At 43.2% G+C, this 14,322-nt stretch overlaps 2 protein-coding genes across 5 annotated transcripts in view; one reads left to right on the top strand and one right to left on the bottom strand.

Moving 5' to 3' along the window:
* The window catches only part of tecpr2 (tectonin beta-propeller repeat containing 2), a 22,254-nt gene extending 14,669 nt beyond the window's left edge, over positions 1 to 7,585 (top strand). Inside the window, exons 24-27 of one of the 2 annotated variants that reach the window (XM_079174157.1) lie at positions 2,272 to 2,420; positions 2,807 to 2,948; positions 4,540 to 4,689; positions 6,148 to 7,585. In XM_079174157.1, the coding sequence (XP_079030283.1) occupies positions 2,272 to 2,420; positions 2,807 to 2,948; positions 4,540 to 4,689; positions 6,148 to 6,299 (593 nt within the window). In that variant the 3' untranslated portion in view covers positions 6,300 to 7,585. Of the gene's footprint in view, positions 1 to 2,271; positions 2,673 to 2,806; positions 2,949 to 4,539; positions 4,690 to 6,147 lie in introns of both variants that reach the window. The other variant, XM_079174156.1, reaches the window with a different exon arrangement.
* Positions 7,586 to 10,187: 2,602 nt separating this feature from the next.
* Positions 10,188 to 13,066, bottom strand: ankrd9 (ankyrin repeat domain 9). Of its 3 annotated transcripts, none has more exons than XM_079174267.1 (2): positions 12,947 to 13,066; positions 10,188 to 11,628 (listed from the first exon to the last, which is right to left on the bottom strand). In XM_079174267.1, exon 2 carries the CDS (start codon positions 11,605 to 11,607, stop codon positions 10,789 to 10,791), a length of 819 nt encoding a protein of 272 aa, XP_079030393.1. In that variant the 5' UTR covers positions 11,608 to 11,628; positions 12,947 to 13,066; the 3' UTR covers positions 10,188 to 10,788. The 3 variants fall into 3 exon arrangements, with proteins under 3 accessions (XP_079030393.1, XP_079030392.1, XP_079030394.1); XM_079174266.1 differs by having other exon boundaries at positions 12,974 to 13,066; XM_079174268.1 differs by having other exon boundaries at positions 13,020 to 13,052.
* Positions 13,067 to 14,322: the final 1,256 nt, after the last annotated feature.

The following is a 14,322-nucleotide window of genomic DNA, read 5'->3' as shown; positions in this document are numbered from 1 at the left end:
TGAAATCTCACAATGATATTTGAACTGCTCATTTAATGAACTTGTCTTTTAAACACAGCTCGTCACACCTGTTTCTAAATCTGGAGTCCGCCTTGAAGCCAGTAACTACAGACCGATGAGTCTACTGCCGGTGCTGTCACAGATGCAGAGGAAGTTGTCATTGAACAGCTTTTCTGAACACAAGCGCTTGTGTTCTACATCGTATGCAGTTTGTCTTTAGAACAAATCATTCCACCGAAGCTGCTGCTTTGCTCTTAATAGAGCAAATTAAATCAATGCTCCATAAAGGAGGAGGAGGAGTTGGTGTATTTTTAGATCTACGCAAAGCTTTTGAAACAGTCAATCACGACGTGTTAATATCAAAACTCTACATTGAACTCTTCACCCAGAGCGCTGGCGTGGACGTCCTCATGTCTGTCAAACAGGAAGCAGTGTGTTTAAATGTGTGACGCACTGTCCAGCAGCATGAAACGCACAACGGGTGTTCCTCAGGGGTCAGTGTTAGCTCCTCTATTATTCATTAATGATCTCCCTCAACGGTGTCGTGATGTGGAACTGCAGATGTGTGCGGATGACACTGTTGTATACACACATGCAGCTGCCAAGCTAACACTGACCGGATCACACGCTGGCTCCATCCGTCACGTCCGACTCTAAACGTAAAGAAGACAAACGGGACGTTTCTAAAAGCATCAGACGAGCTGCTGATGCTGACGTTCTCATCGACGGAGGAACGCTTGAAGCAGTCACTGATTTTAAATATCTTGGTGTGATACTACATCACAATCTGACATTTAAGAAACATTAAAACAAATGGTTCAAACCATCAAATACAACCTGGCTAATGTAGACACATCAGAAACGGTCTCTAGATGCTGCACTGCATGCTGGGGCAGCTGGCTCCACTCATCACATCAGCAAACAATACACATTGTGGACGATCAGTGGAACCTGCTGAAGTGGTTTAAGGTTTAAACTCAACTTAAAAAGTCTTTTAGAAGCTGCACACACTGACCTCCACTCTTGTGGTCTTTGACTTGATTTTATTGACAAACATTAATTGTTGACGTGCTATGTGTGTGTAGCGTTGTGTTGGGTGTCTTGTGTGTTCTTTATGGGATGTCTTTGCATGATGTCTTTTCCTTTCACTGTGTTGTTGTCTTGTCCTTGTTTGACCTGCCAAGATGCACATCAGCTTAAGCTGCAGTCTGCTCCAGTGCATCGATGTTTAAACGGTGCACGGTCCCTTTAAAGAAACTAATAGTGTTTATGAACACACAAGCAGAAGTTAATGTGTTGTAATATGTTATTTTGTGAAGGAGTCTGACTTGTGGTCTGTGATTGGATGATCAGTCAGGGTGTGTTTGGGGGGGGGGGGGGGGGGGGTCAGGTTACCGTATGATGCACACACACTCTCAGCTGTGTTCCTCCGTCACATTGACGGGTGGAGGTTATGCAACAGGCTGGTGCTTCAGAGGTGTTTGTGAGTGTGTCACGCTGCCTCGGGTCTGTTTTTAGTTCGTCTGTCAGAGACCACATGACGGCCTCTCGGTCCAGGTCTTCACATGTTCCTGTTGAGCAACCGAGATCTGCCTCGTGTGGCGTTATAGAACCTGTCAAAATAAATGCTCCTTATTTTATTGAATGTTTCACATTGTGACCATTTCTTTTAGTTGCCATTTTTAGTGTCTTCCTGTCCAGGTTTCCAGGTGGTGGTCCCTTGAGGATCTGAGATATTCGGACTATTCATCAGGTTTCTTTTGTCCATTGGTCCAAACCGTTTTCTATCGACCTTCGGTTCCTCCGGGTGGTGTTGTGAGTCTGGTCTCAGTGGGTCTGAAAGGGGACCACCTGATCCTGCTAAGGTTCCAGGTGGAACCGTACCTAAGCTGACCAACGGTCCACTTCTAGGAGTCCTTGAGGATGTTATGAGGAGGTTTTGTCGAGTGTCCTTGGGAGAGACTCTGATCCTGATCCTGAGGGGTTGAATTCAGATTTCACGTCTGTATTGTGTGTGTGATGATAAAATAAAGTTTAGGGTCCTTGATTCAGTTCAAATGATCCTTGAGGGGGTTCCCAAAGTCCATGGAGCGGATCCAATGGATCTTGAGGTGGTTCTACAGGTTCCCAAGAGGTTTCAGGGCTTCTTAGGGCCGTTCAATGGGTTCTTGAAGGGGTTCTAGACGTTCATGGGATGTTTTAAGGTTTCACACGCTTATATAGAGGAAACACAAATGTGTGTTCAGGTAGAATGTCACTGATGTGTTCCAGGAAGTGTTCGTCTGGTCAGTGTGAGCTGTGGCAGTCAGAACGTCTGGGCTGTGGACAGTCGAGGAATAGTTTACTTCAGAGTTGGAACGCAGCCCATGAACCCAAGCATGATGCTACCAGCCTGGATCCACATAGAACCACCTACACAGGTAACACACACACACTGGATCCACATAGAACCACCTACACAGGTAACACACACACACTGGATCCACATGGAACCACCTGTACAGGTAACACACACACACTGGATCCACATGGAACCACCTGTACAGGTAACACACACACACTGGATCCACATGGAACCACCTACACAGGTAACACACACACACTGGATCCACATAGAACCACCTACACAGGTAACACACACACACTGGATCCACATGGAACCACCTACACAGGTAACACACACACACTGGATCCACATGGAACCACCTGTACAGGTAACACACACACACTGGATCCACATGGAACCACCTGTACAGGTAACACACACACAGAACCAACCGGTAACTGTGACATCATGTCTCTGCAGCCAATAGGAGTGCAGCTGGTCCGTATCCAGACGAGTCCTAACGATCGTCTCCTCTGGGCTTTGGACAACAGAGGAAGTGTTTTTGTCAGGACCGGACTCAGTGATGAGATGCCTGTGGGGACGGACTGGGAGCTGGTACCAGGTACACCTGTCTGTCTGAACACCTGTTATACTGTGGATACTGTATTAATACCAGTGGCAGGCCGTGCATTGTATACCTGGGCCTCCTGTGCTGTCCTACTGTGGCGTCATAATGACGGGAGCTGCGGTTATCTGTTTCTAGGGTGTAACATCACACGTATTCGTATTAAACCGTTCGTACGAGGCTTACGAACCGAACAATACGTTTGAATAATACTCGTGCATTTGTAAAATGCAGAAGCTTAAATTGTGGTTAATATAATGTTTTCGGTGGACTGCGCTCACGTAGGAGACACCGGGTTGTGACCTTTGAACCCGGAACAATAACGACAAACAGCTGAGGCCCCGCATGTGTTCAGGAAGGCTAAGCTAAGCTAAACTAGCATAGCGGGGGAACAACAGCGGCACACAATCTACGAACTCTCCCCGCAGCGTTTAGCTGTTCCTACTGATTCAGACGGGGCTAACGCACTCGCCACACAATCCCCATTTCTCCAGAGCATCATGTTTGCTTTGTAAAAGAAAACAACGGCCCAAACGGATTCAATTGTCTGAACCTAACCCCGCGATGACGGGATGCTTCGTAATTAACGGACAATGCATAAAGTCCCAATCACTGTAATGAACACAATGACAAGAACAAACTCACAAGAACCCGTCACATGTATTTATATGACAACAAAGCAACAAATCAATCCAGCAGCGCTGCAGCACGAGCCGTTCAAATGATTCATAAAAACACCACCATAGACACATGAACACAGGAGAAACGCTGCTGCAGAGGTAAAAACAAAGCAGTTGACTTATCAACGCTGCCTTCACTTAAAGACAGTCCATCCTCCTTTCTTTGTTGACAAAGTCAGTAACTCCCAAATCCGTTTCTCCTCCTTCTGCCATTGAGTGTTAAAAAAACGCAGCTAGTTACAAAAATAAAGAATCTACACCAAGCAAAACGCTGAGAATGTTATAACTTCTCTTACATGTTTCAATCTGAACTCTTACTGAACACTGAGATCTGCTAGCTTTCTGTTTGACAAAAGTCACGCTGGCCACTGACCAATCACGGCACAGTTAATGCAGACGTACTTAGAGGCTACCTGGGCAGCACTGGTACGTCAAAGAATACGCCCAACATGTCAAACTAAAGATCTGATTGGTTGAATTCTAGGACGATCAACAACATCGTCCCCATTCACTTAACCTGCAAAGGCTCTGTAGAGGCATCGGGCCTCTCCTTACATAGAGACACGGAGGCTGAATCTGATTGGATCAAAGCTCTCCTTAATAAGACAAGCAGAGCAACTGAGGAAGACAGTAGCTGTGCAATGAGAACATAAGATAATGGGAACACATTATAATACATGTAGTGTATTTATGAAAAACTATTAAATTATAAAATAGCTCTAACTTTGTGATTCTGTTTAGGCCAGCAGAGAAGGCTTTGAAGGCCCTGATGGCCACCACTGATATATATATATATATATATATATATATATATATATATATATATATATATATATATATATATATATATATATATATATATATATAGTGTACTTCAATGTGTGTACATGTGTACGTGTGTGTTTTAGGTTTAGTCGTCAGTCAGCTGGTCCTCAGCTCTCGGACCGTCTGGGTTCGCTGTGTCAACGGAGATCTGGCTCGTCGTTACGGGGTCTCTGACCGAAACCCTGCTGGAGATTACTGGAAGAAAATCCCTGGAAACGCCAACTGGTTAACTGGTACGACTAGGTTTATACTCGTAAGACTAGGTTTATACTCGTAAGACTAGGTTTATACTGGTACGACTAGGTTTATACTGGTAAGACTAGGTTTATACTGGTAAGACTAGGTTTATACTGGTAAGACTAGGTTTATACTGGTACGACTAGGTTTATACTCGTAAGACTAGGTTTATACTCGTAAGACTAGGTTTATACTCGTAAGACTAGGTTTATACTCGTAAGACTAGGTTTATACTCGTAAGACTAGGTTTATACTCGTAAGACTAGGTTTATACTCGTAAGACTAGGTTTGTACTGGTAAGACTAGGTTTGTACTGGTAAGACTAGGTTTATACTGGTACGACTAGGTTTATACTCGTAAGACTAGGTTTATACTCGTAAGACTAGGTTTATACTCGTAAGACTAGGTTTATACTCGTAAGACTAGGTTTATACTCGTAAGACTAGGTTTATACTCGTAAGACTAGGTTTATACTCGTAAGACTAGGTTTGTACTGGTAAGACTAGGTTTATACTGGTAAGACTAGGTTTATACTGGTACGACTAGGTTTATACTCGTAAGACTAGGTTTATACTCGTAAGACTAGGTTTATACTCGTAAGACTAGGTTTATACTCGTAAGACTAGGTTTATACTGGTACGACTAGGTTTATACTGGTAAGACTAGGTTTATACTGGTACGACTAGGTTTATACTGGTAAGACTAGGTTTATACTCGTAAGACTAGGTTTATACTGGTACGACTAGGTTTATACTGGTAAGACTAGGTTTATACTCGTAAGACTAGGTTTATACTGGTACGACTAGGTTTATACTGGTACGACTAGGTTTGTACTGGTAAGACTAGGTTTATACTCGTAAGACTAGGTTTGTACTGGTAAGACTAGGTTTATACTCGTAAGACTAGGTTTATACTCGTAAGACTAGGTTTATACTGGTACGACTAGGTTTATACTCGTAAGACTAGGTTTATACTCGTAAGACTAGGTTTATACTCGTAAGACTAGGTTTATACTGGTAAGACTAGGTTTATACTCGTAAGACTAGGTTTATACTCGTAAGACTAGGTTTGTACTGGTAAGACTAGGTTTATACTCGTAAGACTAGGTTTATACTCGTAAGACTAGGTTTGTACTGGTAAGACTAGGTTTATACTCGTAAGACTAGGTTTATACTGGTACGACTAGGTTTATACTGGTAAGACTAGGTTTATACTCGTAAGACTAGGTTTGTACTGGTAAGACTAGGTTTATACTCGTAAGACTAGGTTTATACTGGTACGACTAGGTTTATACTCGTAAGACTAGGTTTGTACTGGTAAGACTAGGTTTATACTCGTAAGACTAGGTTTATACTGGTACGACTAGGTTTATACTCGTAAGACTAGGTTTGTTCTGGTAAGACTGGGGTTAAGCAGGACTGAATCTCAGGTGTGTCTGTTTCTTCTCTCTTCAGTGACTCCAGAGGATGAGTTGTGGGCGGTGACTCTGATTGGTGGATTGTCCCGTCGCCTGACGAAGCTCCTCCCACAAACCCCCTGTTGGCCCGCCCCCTCAGGCTCCTCCCTCAGTTGGGACGATGTCGATGATGAATGGGAGCTCATCTGACCCATGATGTCATTTTGATGTCATCACTTCCTGTGACATTTAAGGTTATAGGATGTTTCTGAAACAAGATGGCCACACAAAGGGAGCCCAGGTGGTTGCTGGGAAATGACGTGAATGTTTTATTTTAGTTTTAACAGGAAGCACTTTAATAAGAAGGACCAGTTGGCTACAGAGGAACTGGTCCTTAATGGTTCTGACTCATTCTGGTTTAGTTCAGTCTGGTTGTTGAAGGCATTAAGGGGACAGTTCACATTTTAACCATGTTTCATTCATTTTATTATAAACTGGTTCAGACCGGTTTCACTTGTTCTTACTGGTTCTAAATCCTCTAATATTTATTCTGGTCTGGTTCCGACTAGTGTTTGATTATTTTTCTCCAAGTTTAGTTCATTCTGGTCGTCAAGGACATTAAATGGACATCGGACAGTTAAGATTGCTCTATCCTGGTCCAGTCTGGTTAAACTGGGTTTAACTGAGTTAAAAAAAGATTAAATTAACACTGAGTTACGCTGAGTTACGCCGAGTTTAACACTGGTTAAAAATGAAGTTAAACTGAGCCCTTAATATTGAAAAACATGTACATTTGTGTTTGTTGTCCTAGAAGTTTAACACTTTAAATAAGATTTCAAACTACATCTGGACCCTGGTGGACTGTGGTGGACTCTAATGGACCCTGGTGGACTGTGGTGGACTCTAATGGACCCTGGTGGACTGTGGTGGACTCTAATGGACCCTGGTGGACTGTGGTGGACTCTAATGGAACCTGGTGGACTGTAGCGGGCTCTAATGGACCCTGGTGGACTACAGCAGGCTCTTAATGGACCCTGGTGGACTGTGGTGGACTCTAATGGACCCTGATGGACTATAGAAGGCTATAATAGACCCTGGTGGACTCTAATGGACCCTGATGGACTATAGAAGGCTATAATAGACCCTGGTGGACTCTAATGGATCTGGTGGACTATAGCGGGCTCTAATGGACCCTGATGGACTATAGCGGGCTCTAATGGACCCTGGTGGATTCTAATGGACTCTGATGGACTGCAGAGGACTGTTAACCTGCATTGAGGTTCAGGTCTCAGGTCTGAACTGGGTCTATATTTAAAACTCATCATCGTCTCTCCTCTTAGTCTCCGATAGTTGCCATGGAAACCTTCACACGTGCGACTCTATTGTGACGTCATCGTGATGTCAGCTGGTTGATTGATCAGCTGCTGACCAATAAGAATTCAGTGTAAACTCACCTGTTGTATGATGACATTAATGACACTTAATAAACATATTCAAACACAGCAGCTACAGGTTATTAATCATCAGGTTATTAATCATCAGGTTATTGATCATCAGGTTATTAATCATCAGGTTATTAATCATCAGGTTATTAATCATCAGGTTATTGATCATCAGGTTATTAATCATCAGGTTATTAATCATCAGGTTATTGATCGTCAGGTTATTAATCATCAGGTTATTGATCGTCAGGTTATTAATCATCAGGTTATTAATCGTCAGGTTATTAATCATCAGGTTATTAATCATCAGGTTATTAATCATCAGGTTATTGATCGTCAGGTTATTGATCGTCAGGTTATTGATCGTCAGGTTATTAATCATCAGGTTATTGATCGTCAGGTTATTAATCATCAGGTTATTAATCATCAGGTTATTAATCATCAGGTTATTGATCGTCAGGTTATTAATCATCAGGTTATTGATCGTCAGGTTATTGATCGTCAGGTTATTAATCATCAGGTTATTAATCGTCAGGTTATTAATCATCAGGTTATTAATCATCAGGTTATTAATCATCAGGTTATTGATCGTCAGGTTATTGATCATCAGGTTATTGATCGTCGGGTTATTAATCATCAGGTTATTGATCGTCAGGTTATTAATCATCAGGTTATTAATCGTCAGGTTATTGATCGTCAGGTTATTGATCATCAGGTTATTGATCGTCAGGTTATTGATCGTCAGGTTATTAATCGTCAGGTTATTGATCGTCAGGTTATTGATCATCAGGTTATTGATCGTCGGGTTATTAATCATCAGGTTATTGATCATCAGGTTATTGATCGTCAGGTTATTGATCGTCAGGTTATTAATCGTCAGGTTATTGATCGTCAGGTTATTGATCGTCAGGTTATTGATCGTCAGGTTATTGATCGTCAGGTTATTGATCGTCAGGTTATTGATCGTCAGGTTATTAATCGTCAGGTTATTGATCGTCAGGTTATTGATCGTCAGGTTATTGATCGTCAGGTTATTAATCGTCAGGTTATTAATCGTCAGGTTATTGATCGTCAGGTTATTGATCGTCAGGTTATTAATCGTCAGGTTATTATTCGTCAGGTTATTAATCGTCAGGTTATTGATCGTCAGGTTATTAATCGTCAGGTTATTATTCGTCAGGTTATTAATCGTCAGGTTATTGATCATCAGGTTATTATTCATCAGGTTATTAATCGTCAGGTTATTAATCGTCAGGTTATTGATCATCAGGTTATTATTCATCAGGTTATTGATCGTCAGGTTATTAATCGTCAGGTTATTAATCATCAGGTTATTATTCATCAGGTTATTGATCGTCAGGTTATTATTCATCAGGTTATTAATCATCAGGTTATTATTCATCAGGTTATTGATCGTCAGGTTATTATTCATCAGGTTATTAATCATCAGGTTATTGATCGTCAGGTTATTAATCATCAGGTTATTAATCATCAGGTTATTGATCATCAGGTTATTGATCGTCAGGTTATTGATCATCAGGTTATTGATCGTCAGGTTATTAATCGTCAGGTTATTAATCGTCAGGTTATTATTCATCAGGTTATTAATCGTCAGGTTATTATTCATCAGGTTATTAATCGTCAGGTTATTAATCGTCAGGTTATTATTCATCAGGTTATTAATCGTCAGGTTATTATTCATCAGGTTATTGATCGTCAGGTTATTAATCATCAGGTTATTATTCATCAGGTTATTAATCATCAGGTTATTATTCATCAGGTTATTATTCATCAGGTTATTAATCATCAGGTTATTATTCATCAGGTTATTGATCGTCAGGTTATTAATCATCAGGTTATTATTCATCAGGTTATTGATCGTCAGGTTATTAATCATCAGGTTATTATTCATCAGGTTATTGATCGTCAGGTTATTAATCATCAGGTTATTGATGGTACGGTAACGGTTATTATCAATAACTAATGCACTATACTATAATTACTATAGCAGATAACTGCTGTAATGTTGGAATCATTGGATCACGATGTTAAAATATATATTAAACTTACATTTACTTAATGACTTAGAATGAGGGAGCAGGTCCTCTTCATGGAGTCCACCATGTTTCTACAGGAGCCCAGAGAGGACAAATCAACACTGTCTCTACAGAGGGAGTTCAGTTTTCTACGCTCCCTGAATGCACCATAGTTCTCTACAAGCTGAGAGACGGAGGTGACGACACTACACTCTACAGTGAAGATTCAATGTCAGGGTTCATTTCTGTCATGTTTTCAGAATTCAGTGAAACATTTTTGTAATATGAGAGAAATTAGAGCCTCTCATATTACAAAAATGTTTTCAAAAACACACATTTACTTTTGTCTCATTTCTTTAAAAAACAAAACAGCTTTAAGTACTTGTACTATAGCACTGAACATGCTTTTAATTAATAATTATTATTAATATTTGTTTACAGTGAACTCATGTTGAGTCACTTTGAACAAAAGCTTCAGCCACATAAAGATGCACATAAAACATTATTATTATTAAGTATCACTTATTTCACATGTGAAACCAAAACAACATGTTCAGGTCTAATGTTTGTATGAAACAAGTCAACAACATCTCTTTAATAATTATATTTTATTTTCATCACAGTGTTGATAAAACTGCTATTCCTGAATTTTCACCAATCCAGTTTAAGAATACACGTTTTATTTGTTCAGCACACATCAAATAAAGGTTCCTGCTCTGATGAAGGACCAGGACCTTTAAGAGCAGATCCTCACCAGCTTTTAAGATCTGTATGCAAATTAAGTATTATCAAAACATTCAACATTTCAAACTTCTTCATGTAAAAATCCAGAATATTTCTGACTGGAACTCAAACTAACTTAAATGTACACTTTATACACAGAAGAGATATTGATCAGCTGCATTGATGAACAATCAATATGAGAGATGTGAAGCTGTTCAGACGACGGACTTCTTCATTCATCAGAGAACTCTTCTTCTCTTTTATCATCAGGAGGTAGAAACGTGTTTATTATCAACAACATCTTTAAAATGTTCAAATGTAGTGTTGTCTGATGACATCACTATAGTCATGATGAAGCTCTATCACCTTCCTCACAGCAGCTGCTCCTTCAGTCCCCTCAGGGTCCTAAAGCCTGACTGAGCAGCATTGATCGCTGATCAGGACTGTTTCTAGTCTTTGTTTACATTTACAGTGTCGTTTCCATGGTGACAGATGACGTCACTGCCAGCTGTGCAGCCGCAGGAAGTCGGGCAGCGCGGTGATCTGATCCGGGCCGGACCGGGCCAAACACCTAAGTGCCTGCAGGAGGAGAGGGGGCGGAGCCAGACCACACAGCCAGCTGAACACTTCGTTTCCCAGCAGGCTTTGCCAGCGATGCGACTCGTCCCGCAGGCGGCACAGCGTCGGAGGTTTGGGCAGGAAGAGCAGCAGGAAGTCGAGGCAGCGCTGCGCGTGGCGGCGGTCCGCGTCGTCGCAGGAGACGAGTCGCTGCAGCGCGGCGTCCAGACCGGTGGGGAGCGCGCCGTGAACCAGCAGCAGCAGCAGACAGTCGGGCCGCGACAGCTCCACCGCCAGCTGCACCGCCGTCTTTCCCGCGTCTGCCGCATGCAAACAACCGCCCCGGCTGTCTAGGAAGTCCTGCATGTGACCGTCCTTCAGAGCCGCCACCATCATGCCGAGGATTGACACGCGGTTGTAGCGCACTGCCACGGCGAGGTGCGGCGTGCCGCTGCTGCGGCAGCAGCAGAAGCTGCAGCGGGGCGGCCTGAGCGCTCTCACTGTGTACTTGTTGAGCAGGAAGCGGGCGTAGTCCTGGTGGTCGTGGACCAGCGCGTACAGCAGCGCCTCGGACGGCAGGAAGGCTCGAGGATGTCCGTCCTCCCAGCTGAAGACCTCCATGCTGCGCATGTCCTCCAGTAGCCAGACAGGAAGCTGCTCCCGCACAGCGCAATAGAAGGAGAACGACGTCCGCTCACACTGACGCTGAGACGGAGACGAGGACAGATGCTCCACCTGAGAGGACAGCAGCCACGGCATGATGACACACCTGAGACACACCTGGGGAGACACGAGAAACACCTGGTCTGAAGGAGACACAACACACACCTGGTCTAAAGGAGACACTCTAAAGGAGACACAACACACACCTGGTCTAAAGGAGACACGAGACACACCTGGTCTAAAGGAGACACGAGAAACACCTGGTCTAAAGGAGACACAACACACACCTGGTCTAAAGGAGACACAACACACACCTGGTCTAAAGGAGACACAACACACACCTGGTCTAAAGGAGACACAACACACACCTGGTCTAAAGGAGACACTCTAAAGGAGACACAACACACACCTGGTCTAAAGGAGACACGAGACACACCTGGTCTAAAGGAGACACAACACACACCTGGTCTGAAGGAGACACAAGACACACCTGGTCTAAAGGAGACACAACACACACCTGGTCTAAAGGAGACACAAGACACACCTGGTCTAAAGGAGACACAACACACACCTGGTCTGAAGGAGACACAACACACACCTGGTCTAAAGGAGACACAACACACACCTGGTCTGAAGGAGACACGAGACACACCTGGTCTAAAGGAGACACGAGACACACCTGGTCTGAAGGAGACACAACACACACCTGGTCTAAAGGAGACACGAGACACACCTGGTCTAAAGGAGACACAACACACACCTGGTCTGAAGGAGACACGAGACACACCTGGTCTAAAGGAGACACAACACACACCTGGTCTAAAGGAGACACGAGACACACCTGGTCTGAAGTAGACACAACACACACCTGGTCTGAAGGAGACACAACACACACCTGGTCTAAAGGAGACACGAGACACACCTGGTCTGAAGTAGACACAACACACACCTGGTCTAAAGGAGACACGAGACACACCTGGTCTAAAGGAGACACAACACACACCTGGTCTGAAGGAGACACGAGACACACCTGGTCTAAAGGAGACACAACACACACCTGGTCTAAAGGAGACACGAGACACACCTGGTCTAAAGGAGACACAACACACACCTGGTCTAAAGGAGACACGAGACACACCTGGTCTGAAGGAGACACAACACACACCTGGTCTGAAGGAGACACGAGACACACCTGGTCTAAAGGAGACACAACACACACCTGGTCTAAAGGAGACACGAGACACACCTGGTCTAAAGGAGACACAACACACACCTGGTCTGAAGGAGACACGAGACACACCTGGTCTAAAGGAGACACAACACACACCTGGTCTGAAGGAGACACAACACACACCTGGTCTAAAGGAGACACGAGACACACCTGGTCTGAAGTAGACACAACACACACCTGGTCTAAAGGAGACACGAGACACACCTGGTCTGAAGGAGACACAACACACACCTGGTCTGAAGGAGTCCCTGAAATCCAACTGAGAAACTGTATAAACCTTCTGATCCTGGTTCAGCCTGCAGTCACAAACCGTCTGTCTCTCAGTCAAACCTCCGTCTCCAGCTCCTTCTCAGTTTTATAGTCTCCCCCCCCCCCCTCCCTCCCCCCCCCCCTCCCCTGTCTCCCCCCCGTGATCTATGTCTTGTTTTTCTGCTGTGTCCCGCTCCTCTTGCCCCCCCCGCCCCCCCGCCTCAGCTCCATGTGTGGCTGTTTGTTTGTGGAGTGGTTGGGGGGTGAGGAGGGGGGTGAGGTGGGGGGTGAGGTGGGGGGTGAGGTGGGGGGGGATTGAGTGTCTCACATAGCGAACATAGCGGCCTTCAGATGAACACAGTAAACAGAGCTCAGAACCTGATCAGCTGATCAGCATCACGTGACTCCGCTCTAGTTATTTCATAATTACACAAAGTACATTAAGTACATTACACAAAGTACATGGTCTACAGAGGTACTGAAGTAAACATTTTAATGTATAAATAGCTAGTACACTTTATAGGTACTAGTACTATACTGGAGTACAGTTTAGAGGTACTAGTACTATTCTGGAGTACAGTTTAGAGGTACTAGTACTATTCTGGAGTACAGTTTGGAGGTACTAGTACTATTCTGGAGTACAGTTTAGACATACTAGTACTATTCTGGAGTACAGTTTAGACATACTAGTACTATTCTGGAGTACAGTTTAGAGGTACTAGTACTATTCTGGAGTACAGTTTAGAGGTACTAGTACTATTCTGGAGTACAGTTTAGACATACTAGTACTATTCTGGAGTACAGTTTAGACATACTAGTACTATTCTGGAGTACAGTTTAGAGGTACTAGTACTATACTGGAGTACAGTTTGGAGGTACTAGTACTATTCTGGTGTACAGTTTAGAGGTACTAGTACTATTCTGGAGTACAGTTTAGAGGTACTAGTACTATTCTGGAGTACAGTTTAGACATACTAGTACTATTCTGGAGTACAGTTTAGAGGTACTAGTACTATTCTGGAGTACAGTTTAGAGGTACTAGTACTATTCTGGAGTACAGTTTAGACATACTAGTACTATTCTGGAGTACAGTTTAGAGGTACTAGTACTATACTGGAGTACAGGTTAGACATACTAGTACTATTCTGGAGTACAGTTTAGAGGTACTAGTACTATTCTGGAGTACAGTTTAGAGGTACTAGTACTATTCTGGAGTACAGTTTAGACATACTAGTACTATTCTGGAGTACAGTTTAGAGGTACTAGTACTATTCTGGAGTACAGTTTAGAGGTACTAGTACTATACTGGAGTACAGTTTAGAGGTACTAGT

This window comes from Pholis gunnellus (genome assembly GCF_910591455.1).
Source record: "Pholis gunnellus genome assembly, chromosome: 15".
Lineage (NCBI taxonomy): Eukaryota > Metazoa > Chordata > Actinopteri > Perciformes > Pholidae > Pholis > Pholis gunnellus.
This window is presented reverse-complemented; position numbering and strand designations above follow the sequence as displayed.